Source organism: Crocuta crocuta, unplaced genomic scaffold (assembly GCF_008692635.1).
Source record: "Crocuta crocuta isolate KB4526 unplaced genomic scaffold, BGI_CrCroc_1.0 scaffold190, whole genome shotgun sequence".
Classification (NCBI taxonomy): Eukaryota; Metazoa; Chordata; class Mammalia; order Carnivora; family Hyaenidae; genus Crocuta; species Crocuta crocuta.
Window position 1 is genome coordinate 779,208 of NW_027527955.1, and position 16,364 is coordinate 795,571.

The 16,364-nt window shown below is 41.2% G+C and overlaps 1 protein-coding gene across 6 annotated transcripts in view; it reads right to left on the bottom strand.

Annotated features, from left to right (window-relative positions):
• LOC144222040 (uncharacterized) overlaps positions 1–16,364 on the bottom strand; it is a 76,704-nt gene that overhangs the window by 51,184 nt on the left and 9,156 nt on the right. The window contains exons 3-6 of one of the 6 annotated variants that reach the window (XM_077752518.1): positions 13,279–13,479; positions 10,954–11,123; positions 7,280–7,323; positions 443–3,858 (exon numbers count right to left, since the gene is read on the bottom strand). In XM_077752518.1, the coding sequence (XP_077608644.1) occupies positions 3,802–3,858; positions 7,280–7,323; positions 10,954–11,123; positions 13,279–13,334 (327 nt within the window). In that variant the 5' untranslated portion in view covers positions 13,335–13,479 and the 3' untranslated portion in view covers positions 443–3,801. Of the gene's footprint in view, positions 1–442; positions 7,324–10,953; positions 11,124–13,278; positions 13,480–16,364 lie in introns of those variants that run through there. The other 5 variants (XM_077752521.1, XM_077752519.1, XM_077752522.1 and 2 more) reach the window with 5 other exon arrangements.

The window sequence follows — 16,364 nt, forward strand, 5'->3', positions numbered from 1 at the left end:
CAGACTGGTGTAGGTGGGAGCCAAGCATGGGGCCATTGCCTCCAGTGTTATGATTTTCCAAATCGATGACCAATTCTTGTAAAAGCTCCAGACACAACAAACTGGACTCTTTCCTCAGCGTACATAATGGTTGCATTCCTTGAAAATGTAGAAGATATTTAACCTATGCAAAAATACTGTTTACATGTACGACCACTACGTATTAGGCTAGGATCATTATAAAGGAGTTTCTCATCTATGAGGATGTTAAGGGGAGCATTTGGAAGTCAGGTCAGACGTGAGACAATTCATTGTGCAGGAAGAGCTCCACACATTGGAGGACACAGAACAGTTCTGTCCACACCCTCTGCCATCACTGGTACAACCAAAAACCAGTGGTTGTGAAAAAGCCCCCTAAAGTGTGGTATCAGACCTATTAAGAACCACTGCTATTAAACAGTAATAAATCTGATTCTATTTTATTAGTGAAATTATTACAGAAACCTGCATTATGACACGATCATTTCGAACTATTACTATTTGTGTTGCTACTAGACTATAAGCCTATTGAGGGTCAAGGCCATATCTCACTGTATCCAGAAGGTCCAACACAGTGTTACACAATGAATTGGTGCTCAGTAGCTCTCTGTTGAATGGATCCAGTCTGATGAAGATCTACTTTATTTTCAAGGGAATTGACCTTGATTTCATTAGTAATACACATACCACTTTTTATCAAACTTCATTGTTAAGACAACACTATTAAGGGATTAAATACTGGACTATAAAAAAGGAGAAAACAGTCGATGATCTGTTAGAGAAAGCCGTCTTTCTTCATCTGTTGAATTTTTGAAATATAATGTGTGAGAAAGGAGATGCTAGCAACATTTACAGACTCTGTGGTGTTTTCCTTTAAAAAAATATACTCTTCGTTGTTATAAAACAATTGACAGCTTCTTGCCAATGATAGGGCAGAGAAAAACAATAAAGATGGTCTATCCCCAGGGACATTACTGTCCATTTGGAGAGATGGTCTGAACATCTAGAACCATTAAAGCTAATAATCAAGTATCATGTGGAATAGTGGTGTCCTTACATACAGTGAGAGACCAGGGCAGAGAAGACCATGAGTAGTCAGACAGCTCATAGAAGAGGAGGGCTTGAGCAGCATGTGAAGTGGTGAACAGAACTGGAGCTGATAAAGAGGACCACATTTTAGGCAAAAGGAGAAGAATGTAGCAAATGCTGGAGGTGGCAGTGACCATCAGGGGAGTGGCCAGGATAAAGGCAGGGAGAGGTCAGGGGTAGTGCTGACGGTGGGTAGAAGGAGAAGTTTGCTTGTTGGGGAAAAATGTAAAGGAAGTTGGTTGACAGAGGAGGGACCAGACCAATTATTTAGTTTTGCCAAAATTACTTTTAAATATCCAGTGTTAACTATATGTTGCATCTTGAAAAAAAAAAATTTCCGCTAGAAATTTGTGTCAGTGAAAATCAAATGTTTATGGTTAGATTTTGGATTGAATGCTTAGTAGTTATATTAAGTAAGTATCCAAAAGCAAGAATGAGAAAAGAGAAAATGTTAACTTTTGTTATTATTTCATTTTATTATAGTTTATTTTTTTAATTGTCTTCATTCAGTTAACTAATGTTTAAGTAGATTAGAACACAAAGTTAGAGGAAGGTTATATGCTGAGCTATGCGTGGCTTGGAATCAAAAGTCACTTACAACTATGCCACCTTAGGCGATAACTTACCCTTGATGCACCTTAGTTTTCCCATCTCTAAAATAGGGGCAATAGCTCATTCATAAACACATACGCAAGTCTTTGGGTCAAATGCAATAGCATGTAAAATAGCCCATTTTGTGGCACATGAAAGGTACTTCATAATTACTAGGTCTCTTACTAGGTTGAAATAAGATATTCTATCCCTTTAAGATTAAGTACAATTTGTGTTCAATCATGGAACTATTTAAGCTCATAAAACTTACATCTCATCAGCCAATCAAGCATTACTTGAGTGACCCTGGATTCTCTAAACTTCAGTTTCTTTGTCTACAAAACAGGGATAATATACCAAACTCATAGAGTTGTTACAAGAATTAAGTAAGATGAATCATGAAAAGTGCTTTATCATACTCGCTGGCACATATCAATCTCTCAAAAATACTCTCATTAGTATAATCATGCTATTAATGTTATTATGATGCCTATTACATGCTATGCACATACACTGTCTCTTTCTATCTTTATTACAGTGCTAAGTGGTATGTATTTTTTTATTTCAGCTTTACTGAGGTATAATCAACGTGAAAATTGTAAGATAGTTATAGTGTGCATTGTGGTGATTTTCTATGAAAAGGTTCCCCCCTCCCATGTAGTTGATTAACACATCCAGTGACAGGTATTATTAATGTTCCTATGTTTGTATGAGCAGGAAACTGAAGAATGGGGAAATCGAATGACTTGCTCAGGGTTACCAATTGCCTAATTGAAGAGGTTAGACTGGAACACAGATCTTCTAGTTCCGAATCTGGTGCAGTTTCCCCTATGCCAGCGCTGTCTCAAGGCTTTGTAGTGTGCCAGGATAACCCTTTCCTACAGCCTCCACCTAAAAAATGATTCATGGAGGGGCGCCGGGGTGGCTCAGTTGGTTAAGCATCTATCTTCAGCTCAGGTCATGATCCCACAGCTTATGTGCCAAGCCCTGCGTCAGGCTCTGTGCTGACAGCTCAGATACCGGAGCCTGCTTTGGATTCTCCCTCTCTCTCTGCCCCTCCCTTGCTCACACTCTGTCTTTCTCTCAAAAATAAATAAACATTAAAAAATTTTTTAAATGATTCATAGAACAGTTTGTGAAACATTGGACAGAATAGCAAACATTTCCTAAGACCCCAGAGCCTCAAGCAACATGTTATATGGTACCCATCCTGTCTTGCACACACTCTGCTTTTCCAATGATGAAGACAGAGATGGAACAGGGAGCCCTGTTCTCATCAGCTCCTTTTTGTCATCGATGCACTTCTCCCAGTGCCTTCATGCTGACACAGAGGACTGTGGGGGTCAGATGGGATATTTGACTTGTAGGATTTATTCAACACAGTTTACCTTTCAGTACTGATCACTGCTACCTGGGATTGGAAATGTGTTCGACTTACCACCATCTAGTTCACAGGATCGATTTTTTTTTAACATGGTTGTGATTCAGTATTAATCATTTCCTTGGTTCCATTTAGAGTGTTAATATTCCTCATGAAAATAAATATTTTGGAGGTACAGCTAGAACATAAACAAACATGGAAGCGTAGGTACTGCAAACCTAGACATATGTTGGGTTGTGGAAGTTGCCATCTTGGCTCCATATGTAGTATTGGTCTTGGCACACGGCAGACTTCTAGCAAGTTGGAAATAAAGTTTATGGGAGCAGGCAAATGTTAAACATCTGCCAAAACGAATTACGAAACAAAAATCTTATTGACTGAAAATGTTTGTGCTTTTCAATTACCTGAACATCATGATGCTCAGTATTTCTGAGCTATGTGAAAGGCCTCAACTCTTGACATTAGGACTCAGGATTTCTCAAAGGAATGGAAATAGGAGGATGTCCTGTCCCCCTCCTCTTTAGTATTCAAGGACAAGTCTTTTTTTCAAGATCTCTGTAAGATTGTCTGGTTATTTTTTTTTAACTGGATTACTGTGATTGGAAGTATATGGGTTCATCTGCTAAGCAGTCTGTGCCAAAAGAACCTTTGGAACAACAGCAAAATTCATGAGATTCTTGTGCGTTTCACTCTGTTCTTTGAATGCTGGCTTCTTGAAAGATCTATGGGCAGCCACAGGCGCAGCCAGAATTAGCACAGCCAGAATTCACCATCTGCCGCTGCTCTTGGGAGGATGAGAAGAAGATGATAATTTTTAATATTATTAATTATTCTTCATTAGACATTTATTAAGATTCCACAGTCTTCTACTGTTGGAGCTCATGCTCTAAATTAAGCAGATTTAAGAAACAGAAATGTCTGTCTACTTTGAAAAAAAAAAAAAAAAACGACCAAACAAGCTCTCAGAAAACAATTTATAGTAACTGTACTTAAAATTTTTTTTATCTTATATATTGGGAGATCCAATGGGTGGATAATGCCTTCAGCTGAAGAAATGTAAAACAGAAGTTGGATGTTCTGATACTTTGACTAGAATCTGTAAATGGAGACAGATGTTTAAAGGTGGACCTTTACTATGAGGAGTACCTATATTTCACTCATCAGTTGTAGAACCAGATTAATAAAATTTCAACTTTGGTAAAGGACCCTGGAGTTGCCTGACCCTGTGTCCTTTGCAAGAAACTTTTCACTGATATCCTCATAGAGGGTATGTCTGGCTTCTGTTCTGATACCTTCAGTGACCAGAAACTCAGAACCTCCAGAGTAAATTCATTCACTCAGCCTATTTCTTGAGTACCTACTATGTGCTTGTCTTAGTGGAGCATAGCTCTAGCCAGAGGAGTCAGCTAATAAACAATAAATTCATTAAATAAGGAAATTATATTTTGGAGTGCTCATTCATTCCTCTTTGGATGTCTCTTTTTGTCCGAAAAATTTCCCTTGTATTTTCTTCTATGTAATAGTTGCTTAGGTATGTGAAGAAAGTATTCATTCCCCTCTTAATTTACCTCATTTTAAAATCAAACACTCAGTCGGTTAGGCAGTTACTTAGGAAATATTCGTTTGCTGGGGCTTCTCTAATAAAGTACCGCAGACTGGGCAGGGTAAACAACAGAAGTTGGCTCAGAGTTCTGAAGGCTAGAAGTCCAAGATCAAGGTGTGGGCCAGGCTGGCTTCTTTAAAGCCTCTCTCCTTGGCTTGCAGATGGCTGTCTTCTGTGTTTGCACATCATCTTTTCTTTCTGTGTGTCTGTGTCTTATCTCTTCTTAAAAGACCACCAGTCATATTGGATTAGGACACTAGTGATCCCATTTTAACTTAATTAATTCCTTAAAGACCCTACTCCAAATACAGTGACATTCTGAGGTATTAGGGTTTAGGACTTCAACACGGGAACAGGAGATGCATAATTTAGCCCGTAACATATATCCTTTTACATAGGAATATGCACAAGCAGGCAGGTAACTCCACAGAATAGAATCAAGCAGGATGGTCACATCCCATGTTCTAGACATCTAGACTATCTTTGATAGCCCCAGCATTGTTAACTGGCATTGAACTTGTAGTCAAAGAGAAAAGCCAGATCTTTCAATGACTTGTTTGTAAGTCCCATTTTCCTCCATCCCTCGTTTGGAACGTTCATTCGTTTAGTTATTTATTCTGTAGATGAGTCCTGAGCATCTGCTGCATTGTAGCTATTGCACAGGTAAGGAAACAAGCAGATATTATCCCTACCTTCTTCGAGGCTTAAATTATATCCATGACGGCTTTGATATACATGTGAACAAACAAATATATAATTATAAATTGATATATGCTATGAAGTGAATGAACACATAAGAGAGGCATCCTATTTTGATAATTTGGGGAGGGGGGGCCAAAGGACAGAGTTTTGCTGTTATAAATACAATAAAATATTTTAAATATTATACATAATAGTAATATAAATATATTCATGTAATATAAATTATGATAATTTTATTTTAATAAAATAAATAAAATATTACACATTAGATTTGGCCCATATTTCACTCTTTAGTCATTTCCAGGAGAGAGCCTGGGTGTCATTAGTTATATACGTACCCCCAACTTCACTTTATCCTCCAGTCAGATGGGTATGATGCATCTGCCTTCATCCAAATTACAGTCAAAATGTCTAACAAATCAGAACGGTACTGTTGTTGTCCGAGAACCAACATTAGTTAAAGGTCTAGCCATCGCACAGAAACCAGAGCTCTAATTAGAAATACTAACAAGAGTCAAGCTGCCCTCTGCTAAATCTTCTGTATCACTAGCCTGAGTCTTAAATAGTTCTCTGCTTCTGCCACATTTATCACAAAAGGCCTTTCAAGTTGTCTGTCTGATGATTTTTGAAAGGTCAAGTCCATTTAAAGAGTTTCACTTGTAATGAATGTGGGGAAATGAAATTGTTTTCAACCTAACCAGAGAGAATACCATTCGCAAAACAGCATGTGTGTGTCTTATAGTACCATGGCTCAAAGGTGATGCCCACCAGATTCTTCTAACTGGACTGGACCTGTCCTCGCAGGCCCAGTGCAGAAGCCTTGAGGAGGCATGGGCCCAAGGCCAGGACGCACCCAGACCAACTCTGCGGCATCCTCTCTTCTTACCTCAGGCATCCCTTGGCTTTCACAACCAGTTCTGTGCTTGCTGCCCAGGCCCAGCTGGTTTCCCCCCACTCAGCTCCCACGTTTGTCATGGACCATCACACCTCGTACTTCAATAAAAGGCACCCCACATCTCCTGGCTGTCAGCACACCGAACTGACTTTCTTTCTGGTCAGTGTACAGGAAATTCAATCAAATTCAGAGAATTGGAAGTTGAGTTCAGCCAGCAGGCGCCTCAGCTTAGACCATCACTGAGCTACCAACCCCCAGGTGATCGCAGCCTCACATCCGGGCAGCACGCTAATAACAATAGAGAAAATGAAATACTTTCAGAAACAAACCTGACCTTTAATTTCGCATGGACCATATCTTGTCAAGGCTGATGAGCAGACAGGTACTGCTGTGAGCATTTTTGGATGTGGATATATTATTTGACATGTTTGCTTCTTGATTTGGCACATTAGAGTCCATGATATGCATAGAGCAAGTTAAATTGTAATAGTTTTCACTCATTCATGTACTTCTTCATTCAGTATTCCATGAGCACCCATCTTGTTGCACTCAGCATTGTTCTGGGTACTTGGATTAAAGTAGGGAATAAAACAGGGGCACCTGGGTGGCTTAGTCGGTTAAGTGTCTGACTTTGGCTCAAGTCATGATCTCCTGGTTTGTGAGTTCAAGCCCCAATTCAGGCTCTGTGCTGACAGCTCAGACAGAGCCTGGAACCTGTTTCAGATTCTGGGTCTCTCTGTCTCTCCTGCCCCTACCCCACTTGCGGCTCTCTCTCTCTCTCATTCTCTCTCTCTCTCTAAAAATAAATAAACATTAAAAAACATTTTTTAAAGTAAGGAATAAAACAGACATAATCTCTGGACTCTCAGATCTTATATGCTGGTGGGTATGAGAGACACACTATGAGCATATAAATGTGTATTATTCAGAAAGTGACAGATGCTTCGAATAAAGTAAAGCAAGGAAAGGAGGATACAGGGACAGGGGAATGAATTCTTACCTTGTATAGGATGCTCAGGGAAGATCTTGGGGACAGGCAGTGACCTGAAGAAAGTAAAGCAGTAAACCATGTGGACATCTTGGGAGAAAGAGTTCAGGTGTAAGGAAGAGCATGTGCAAAGCCCCTGGGTGTGGCCTGTTCAAGGAATAGCAAGGAGGCCTTTGTAGCTGGAGTAGAGCTAGTGCTTTTTTAAAAATTTATTTTATTTTTGAGAGAGAGAGAGAATGAGCAGGGGAGGGGCAGAGAGAGAGATGGAGACACAGAATCCGTAGCAGACTCCAGGCTTTGAGCTGTCAGCACAGAGCCCAACACAGGGCTCAAACTCATGAACCATGATATCATGACCTGAGCCGAAGTCAGATGTTTAATGGACTGAGCCACCCAGGCGCCCCATAGTGCTTATTCTTCATTGCTGGTGTTTCAGAAAGTGTAACAGAAAATCAGATTGATTCTTCAGTAGACTTGCCCTGTGTTGTTATTGCTGTTTTCATTATTAACTCAAAGTACATGAGAAAAGAGTATTTTTATTCTATGTTCTTAACTGGCTGAGGAGTTAGTCCTGGTGTGTGTGTGTGTGTGTGTGTGTGTGTGTGTATTATGCATATACATATACATGTATGTTTAATGAATCAGGAGAACAGCTGAAACTTAAATTTTTATGCTTAAGTGTGAGAGAGTAAGAGTTCCTTAGCTACCTAATTTAAAAAGCCCTCAGTAGTCTCTTATCTAGTCTATTAGCAATCACTCCTACAGGTGCTATTATTTTCATCCTCCAAATAAAGCACAGGAATTGAGTAAGGGCCAAAGTAGTTAGAAATGTAAGAACTCTGCTTCTGTGTTCATTTCCTCACACCTGTTTACCACAGGAGCAATCCCATTGGTGGCAGATGATTTAATAAGCAAAATCTGGCGTGTGGTTACTTCCTGAAGTCAGTCTTTTCAAGCACAGTCAGCCTTACCTGAGCTCCTGGGAGCCCATCTCTGGGCACTATGCTTCCTGAGAAAGGTTGGGAATTTTTTTCCATTGCCAAGCAAGTGTTTTTCATGCTTCTAAGTGTTTCCATGTATCGGGTTCTAAAAGGCCACTCTGTGGGGAGCAGAGTGTGTGAAGGTGATGTGCCAGACAAACCTGGCTGTTTGTCCAGCTGGAGTGGTTCCAACAGCCCGATGGGGCTGTGACTGTCCTCCACCGACATACCAGTGACCTCAGAGAACACCAGGACACTTGGGGTATAAGAAGAGCGAATGAATAAAGCTATAAATGCTGTATAGTTTGACTCTGAAATGTTACCAGTATAACTGCAACTAGTCCTGAGAAGAAAGTTTGCTTATGTGAGAACAGTGTTTGGACTCATTCTCTGGCCATAACCATCTTATTTAAATGCTTCAATTTCTGCACCTGTGAAATTCAGAGACCTAGTGGGACTTTACAAGGTGTGAAGGTATATTAAGTCATTGGTTCCTTTGTGGAAAAGAAACGCACAGTGAGTCGGGTGATGCTCTTCCTTGGCTGGAGCTGCTCTTATGTGAATGATCGACTAAGTAAGTGTGTTCCAGTAAAATTAAGTCCTGTCGTGGACAGGTGTTTGCAGAACATGATAAGATTGCATGAATTGCATTTGTTATCTTCCATGTTGTTTTTATGGGTTGAGCCTATTTAAAAAAATTTTGTGTTAATGGCAGAAGATTTCAAAATTAATCTCTAGAATTTACATCTGATCAAATATTAAGGAAAACAGGCTCTTCCAAACCATCATGTGATTTTTTTTTAGTCTTTGTATGAAACAATTCATTGTTCCCCCTTTCTATTGTTTCTGTAGATTTCTAGAGAAAATCACTTAATAGGTGAACAGCAAAAGAATGTAGTTTGTGCATTTAATGTATTGACAGTGATGTTGTCATATCTGTTACCTGCGGGCTCACCCACAAAAATAAACCTCAGCTGGCATTTTTAGAATCTATTACTTTCCAGGCACCATGGTAGGTGCTGGTAACTCAGAGATGAGGGCCACATCCTTCCATTGCCTTCAAGGAGCTCTCATCTTCGTGGGAGGCAGACGAGTCACCTAATATTTACACGACTGTGTAACAGGTACTACTGGAGTCAGTCGAGCATTTGACTTTGCAGGGGGAAGTCCATCAGAGCCTCTCAGGAGAGGGGGTAAGGGTTCGAGTGGGTAAAGTGGGAAGAACAGGCAGGATGCACAGGGCAGAGCCTAACAGCCCAGGGCTGCACGATGTCTGGGGGACTTGCGGACAGTTCTGCTGGGCTGAAGCATGTGTTGCATGAAGTTGGAGACGTAGGAAATGGTCAAGGATGATGGCCAAAGGTTGAGCTCTTTCCCTAAAGCGATAGAGAACTACGGAACAATCCAGCAGCAGTATGCAGAAATGCAAGACCCATGAGAAGACTACAGCTTTGCGCCAGGCAAGGAATTACAAGTATCTGAATTAAGAAAATGGTGGTGGGAATGAAGATGAGCAGACAGACTATAAGGAGAGCAGACTCTCAGAAATAGCTGAGAGAATTGGCAGGGCTTTCTGGGGCTTTGCACAGGGTGGGGGGATGAAAATGAGTGGGATTCTCAGCTTTCTAACTTTAGTGAATTGGTAAATGGTGGTGCCATAATGGTGGTAGTGGAGAAACTGGAAACTGAGCAAGGGCAGTGGTGAGTTCAGATTTAGACACATTGGATTCAGGTACCTGAGGGGGACCTAGGTGGAGACAGACAATGAAAGGTAAAGAGGTGCATGTGGATGTGGACCTCAGCAAGATCTGAGGTATAGGAATTAGGAAACATCACACAATAGTTGAAGCTAAAGGTTAAATAGAATTACGAGGCGATATTTCCATATGAGAAGAAAAAGGGGCTCAGTGTGGAACTGTAAGATACTCTTACGATAAGGGAGGCATAGAGGAGGAAACTTTACAGCAATTAAGATCAAACACTCACAGAAGTAGGAAGAAAACAGAGGAGGCTGATGTCACAGAAGCCAAGCAAAGCCAAAGTATCAAAAAAGACAACCTGACCAACAGTGCCAAATGCTGCCAGGAGGCCATGTTAGGGCAGGATCAGAAGGTTTCATGGGGTTTGGGCCTTGGTCGTTCACAAAGCGCTTCTCCCAATGAGCTAGGATGGCGGTAGGTTGGAGAGTGAGTGGGATTAGGAAGAGAAGACTTCCCCCAGCCTAGCTGACCAAGTGCAGCCGGGAATTCTCTGTCCCTTCTATCACCTTTCAAATCAATGGGCTCTGCATAGCATTGTTAAAACAATCAGGGTCAAAATTTTTACATTAAACTCAATTCTGGTCAGACATCTGCCTGGGACTTCCTAACATCTTCTGTTATTCCTAAGTAGAAAAGAGTGTTAGAATCTTACTAGAGATGTTATGGCCTTGATGCAAGCAATCTTTAGCACAAGAAAAACCCTGTTTTGAACAGGATGGGTGTAAAATGGTCCCATGAGAAGTCTCTCCCTTAACATCCATGAAGTAACAGGACCAGTGTCCTGGCTCTCTGCCTTAGCAGGCATGGGTGGTAGGCACAAGGGCACTGGCTTCAGTCTACCCAGTTCTCCCACCAGTGGAGACCTTGGGTGATTCCGTTTGAACTTAGGCTTGACTTTTTCATCTATATAATGAGTAAATTGGGCTCAATGACTTCCAAGACCTACCTCTACCAGGTCCATTGGACTTTGATTCTGTCTTCAGATCTGCTTTTTGTTTTCCCTTCTCCCGTACCTCCCATGCTTTGCTGCTCCTACACGTATAGCTTCTACAGCCGCCAGGTCTATAGTACGCTGCTTGGAAAGGGCTCCATCTGCACCTGACATGGTCGGAGATGCTGTTAGGAAAACAAGAAATGGAACACAGAGAACGTGGGGAGTCTTCTAGCTTACCTTCCCTTTGGCTCTTCATCTTCCTTTGCTGTCAGCTTACTCTCCCTCATGCTGCTCTTAGCCCCAAGTGGGATTTGTTCAAACAGATATCAGAAAGCCTGAAAAATTATTAACAGCTTCTGCATAGAGAAGATTAAAGCCGTGAGGCAACTAGGGTAAAGTCACTAATGTGCTCTGACTCAGTGTCATGGGTTAGAATATTTGTTCATTCATTCATTTACCCAAATGGCTGTCCACTTAATAATTACGTACTGAGGGTCTACTATTTCTGTGTTGACTGCATTTCCCTAGTATCCTAAAACACAAGGAATGAAATGCCAAACACAATAAGGTGGACTCTACCCCAGCGGAGATGATAGTCCAAAGAGGGAGAAAAGCATATTGACAGAAATGAACACAATTAATGTGTGATAAGTAAATGCATGTGATAAGTAAATACAAGTAAAAGTAGCTGGGGGTAATTTTAACAGTGGACCTGGAATTAGTCAAGGCTGTCAAGGGAAGGCTTCTCTGAAGGTGTGCTATTTGGGCGGATGGAAGAACAGCCAAGGCAGGAGAATGCAGAATAACCTGTAGCCAGGTGGAGCAGTACTCCTCACCCTGAGCTGGAGGAGGGCAAGGTGGCCAGAGAATTGGCAGAAAGGGGTGGCAGGGCTGACCGTGCAAGACATGGGAAACCAGGAGATTATGAGGTGATGAAAGCAAAGAGAAGTTTCAAGAAGGAGGTTGCAGTTCTGCAGCATCCAATGGGCAGAGATGCCATTTTACTTAAGGACTAAGAAGTGCCCACTGGCTCATTGGAGGCTATTGGTCACCTTAGTAGGAGTGTGGCCACAAGAGACTGACCGGACCAGACTGAGGGGGAGTGGTGGGAGGCTGCATGTAAGGGCAGCTATGTTGAGACACAAAGCTATGATTGGGAAGTCAGGAAGCTAAGGTAGAAATTAGAAGGAATGTGCAATAAAGGAAGGTTTTTGTTTTGTTTAGGTTTTGCTTTTCAGATGAGCAGTATTGAATGTTTTAATAAAGACTGGAAAGATCTCAGAAAGAAAAAGGTTAAGATACAAAAGACCAAAGGAGTGAGGTCCCGGGAAAGGAGCAGAGATGAGGTCAGAAGACACATTTCCTCCATTGCAATAGGGGAGAAAGGCGGTTTTGGGGATTTGGTGACAGAAAAATTGGAGCATTCACATCCACTGCCATCTATGAGGCGGAGACTTCCCAGAGAATGGGATGGGAGGAGGGGAGCAGGAAGGCAGTGGAGTGGATGAGGCAGGGCAGGGGGAAGGAGCCCACCTGAGGAGGTGGCTTGTGCTCCCCAGACCTGCCCAGAGGGTTTTCCTTTCTGCTCACCACCTACCCCTCTGATCCTTGTCAGCATCCCTACAAGTATGTAAAAAGAGTATTTTGATTTTGTTTCCTGTGGTTTCCCAGTGCCAAATTCCACCACTTCATATAATTTTCTATACATCATGAATTATTCTGATATGGGAGCAGTGCATTTTGCTCTGGTAATTTTTCTTCCTTGTTTTATTTTACTTTTTAATGTTTATTTATTTATTTTCAGGAGTTTGGAGATCAAGATCGATCGGTGGGTGGAAGGGGCAGAGACAGAGGAGAGAGGATCCCAAGCAGGCTCAGTGCTGTCAGCACAGAGCCCAATATGGGGCTCCATCCCCCAAACCATGAGCTCATGACTTGAGCTCAAATCAAGAGTCAGATGCTCAATCACGTGAGCCACCCAGGTGCCCCCTCCCTATTTTATTTTTAAGTAATTCCATGATCCTTCTCTCCATGTTCTTTCTTTTATTCTTTGAGTTGCTTATAACCTTTGGCCTCATTTGAAAAGCACGTGACTTTCATGCCTGTCTTTTCTGGTTGTTTTTTATAACTACATGTCATGCGTTAGTCTGCTTTTCATTTCATTTTTACAGAATACATTATGAGCCCACTTACATACAGGTTGTGTCTCTCTCTCTCTCTCTCTCTCTCTTCTCCCTCCCCCCCCCATTTGGGCAACATTTGTGGCAATAACTAGAATATCTGCTAGATCTCTCCTTTCTGTCTCTCTCCCCATTCCGCCATGCACCTGGTACTCACCAGGTCCTGCTGCGTCTCTCTCTTGGCCTTGGTGTTATGCTGTTTCTGCTCTGCATTCTATGCTTGCAGCCTCCAGATCCATGTCTCTTAGCTCCAGACACCCACAGTCTTTATGTTTCTTCCATTGACAATCTGAGGCAGGGGAGCTCCCTTGGTGATAAAAATCCTCTTGTTTGGGGTTCATTAGTCCATATGAAGTATCTTCAGAAATAAGGAAGGATGAAGAAGGAAACTAGCATTGGGTGCATATCTTATGCTGTCTTATATTAACGCTTATCCTGCTGTGGGGGGTGCCGGTCCTGGTTTAAAGACAGGCAAATGAATCCCAGTGAGACTTCTTGAGAAGTATTTCAGGGCCAGGACTGACACCATCCTTATTCCCCGCCTAAAGCTCAGTGGTTGGAGGTTATCACTGTGCATCATTTGGACACTCATGAAGTAGAGATCCCACTTGAAGATGTGGGCCTTGACTTGCTTCAGATACTGAACTACTTCTGATGTGAGGTGGCTCTTTTGGCAATGAGGCATTTTTAGTCCTGGAGCCCAGATGTAAGGCACCTTCACCACTAGGTGGAGATGTAGCAGCGCCACAAGTAGTCACCATGCACATGAAAAGTAGGCCTAATGACAAGTCTTCTAGAGCTAGGGCCTACAGACTACCTGTTTTTTTATCTTTCAATAATTTCTTGAAGTGACAGCCACATAACAAAATCAACCATTGTAAAGTGACAGACAGTGGCATTTAATACCTTCACAGTGTTAGACAACCACCACCTCTATCTACTTCAAAGACATTCTCTCACTCCTAAGTAAAATCCCTAACCATTAAGCAGATTCTCCCCATTTCCTTCTTTCTGTACCCCCTGGTAACAGTCAGTCTGCATTCTGTTGCTATGGATTTTCCTATTCTGGGTATTTTTTATAAATCAAATCCTACAGTATGCAACCTTCTATGTCAGGCTCCTTTCACTTTGCATGATGTTTTCAAGGTTTGCCCATGTAGCATGGATCAGTAAGTATCTCATTCCTTCTTATGGCTGAATATTCCACTGTGCAGCTTTACCACAATTTGTATATTTATTCATTCACCCATTGGTGGACCTTTGGGTGTTTCCACCTTTTGGTCATAGTGAATAGTGCTTCAATGAACATGGATGTACCTGTAACTGTTTGAGTCCCTGTTTTCAGTTCTTTAGGGTGTATCCCAAGAGTGGAATTATGGGATCATGTGGTAATTCTGTGTTTAATTTTTTGAGAAACTGTCTAACTTTTGCATAGCAGCCCAATGGTTTTACTTTCCCAACATAAGATTTTCAAACTTTTCTGACCATGACTCACAATAAGAAATATATTTTATATCACAACACCGCATTCACATATGTGTACATTTTCATTCATATAATGCATGTGTGTGTACACAAATAACAGTTTTTTATGGAACTGTGCTGACCCTATTACTGTATGGTGCACTCTGATGTGTTCCTTCCTGTTCTATTAGAAAAATATGCTGGTTTTGATCCACTGAATGAGTTCCACACCTCAAAGCAAAGTGAAATCTTAAAAATTAAATTAGTTGTTAAGACCAGAGTACCGTTGGGGCACCTGGATGGCCCAGTCAGTTGATTATCCAACTCTTGATTTCAGCTCAGGTCATGATCCCAGGGTTGTGGGATTGAGCCCTCCATTGGGCTCTGCACTGAACATGGAGCCTACTTGAGATTCTCTCTCTCTCTCTCTCTCTCTCTCTCTCTCTCTGCCCCTCTCTCCTACTCATGCACGTGTTCTCTATCTCTTTCTCAAGAAAATAGTACCATTTTAAGTGTATGTAATAATATAACATCTCCTTTACACTTAGATAATAAAAGAATTTAGGATACAACTTATCAATACATATAAGTTTTGGGGAGGAGAGATTATTGAACCTATGAGGATGACATTTTACATAGTCTCAAACATGGACAATTTAGATCACACACAAAAGTGAGTTATATTGCATGTACTTGTTAGAGTGTGAAGACTGTAATTAGCTAGTGTTTTTTTTTTAATTTTTAAGTTTATTTATTTATTTTGAGAGAGTGAGAGAGAGCACAAGCAGGCAAGAGGCAGAGAGAGAGAGAAAGAGAGAGAGAGAGCGAGCGAGAGCGCGCGCGCGAATCCCAAGCAGTCTCCATGCTCAGCACAGAGCCTGACACGATCTCACAACCATGAGATCATGAACTAAGTTCCCCAGGTCCCCCACATAATTAGCTGGTGTTCTATCACCCAGCAACAAATTATTTGGTGAGTATTGCACCTGTAGCTTCTGGGAAAAGCTTTGTGATATATGTTATAATTTATTGAATATCCAGTTGAATAGAGTAAGATACTAAAGAGCGTGGTAGGGATGGTAGAAAGAGCAAGAGAAAGAAGAAGAGAGAGAAAGAAGTAGAATCAAGCGAATGGGGAGAAAAACACGAGAAGCTTCTCAAATATGTTGCAGTTATTTATTACCATCTTTAAGAATCACCTGAAACTGAGCTTTCCTGGAAGGAGTGGTGTATGGGAAGAATAGAAAATACTGGTTAAGCACATGCTCTCAAGCAGATCCACAGATAGGATTGCGGGGATCCAAGGGCTAAGATGGGAAAAAATTGCACTTGGCTTCTCATTAACCTCTAACTGAAATTTATTATTTTCTTCAAATACAAACATAGGCAACAAAAATAGTATTAGCAGTAACTTTGACTTTACTACCAATTGAACTCACAGATTTTTTTCTGTTACAGTTGCTTTAGGTGGACTTCAATATTTTTTATGTTTACTCTTTTATTTAAACATTATTATAATTATTAGGCTTATCTCTAGGTTATGCTATTTAAAGTCTTATTAAAGAAATGCATTATCTACAATACTGCAATTTTGTGTGTGTGTGTGTTTTTTAAGTAATTTGATAACTGTATTTCAAAATAACTGGTTTCCATTGTAATCTCCTGGGTTTTGTCTCATTTACATTCTGAGAAGAAGCCCAATGGTTCTGCTGAGTGACCAAAAGGGTCCAAAAATAGTTGAGAACCCCCTAGATCTGCACTGTCCAATAAAGGACCCAC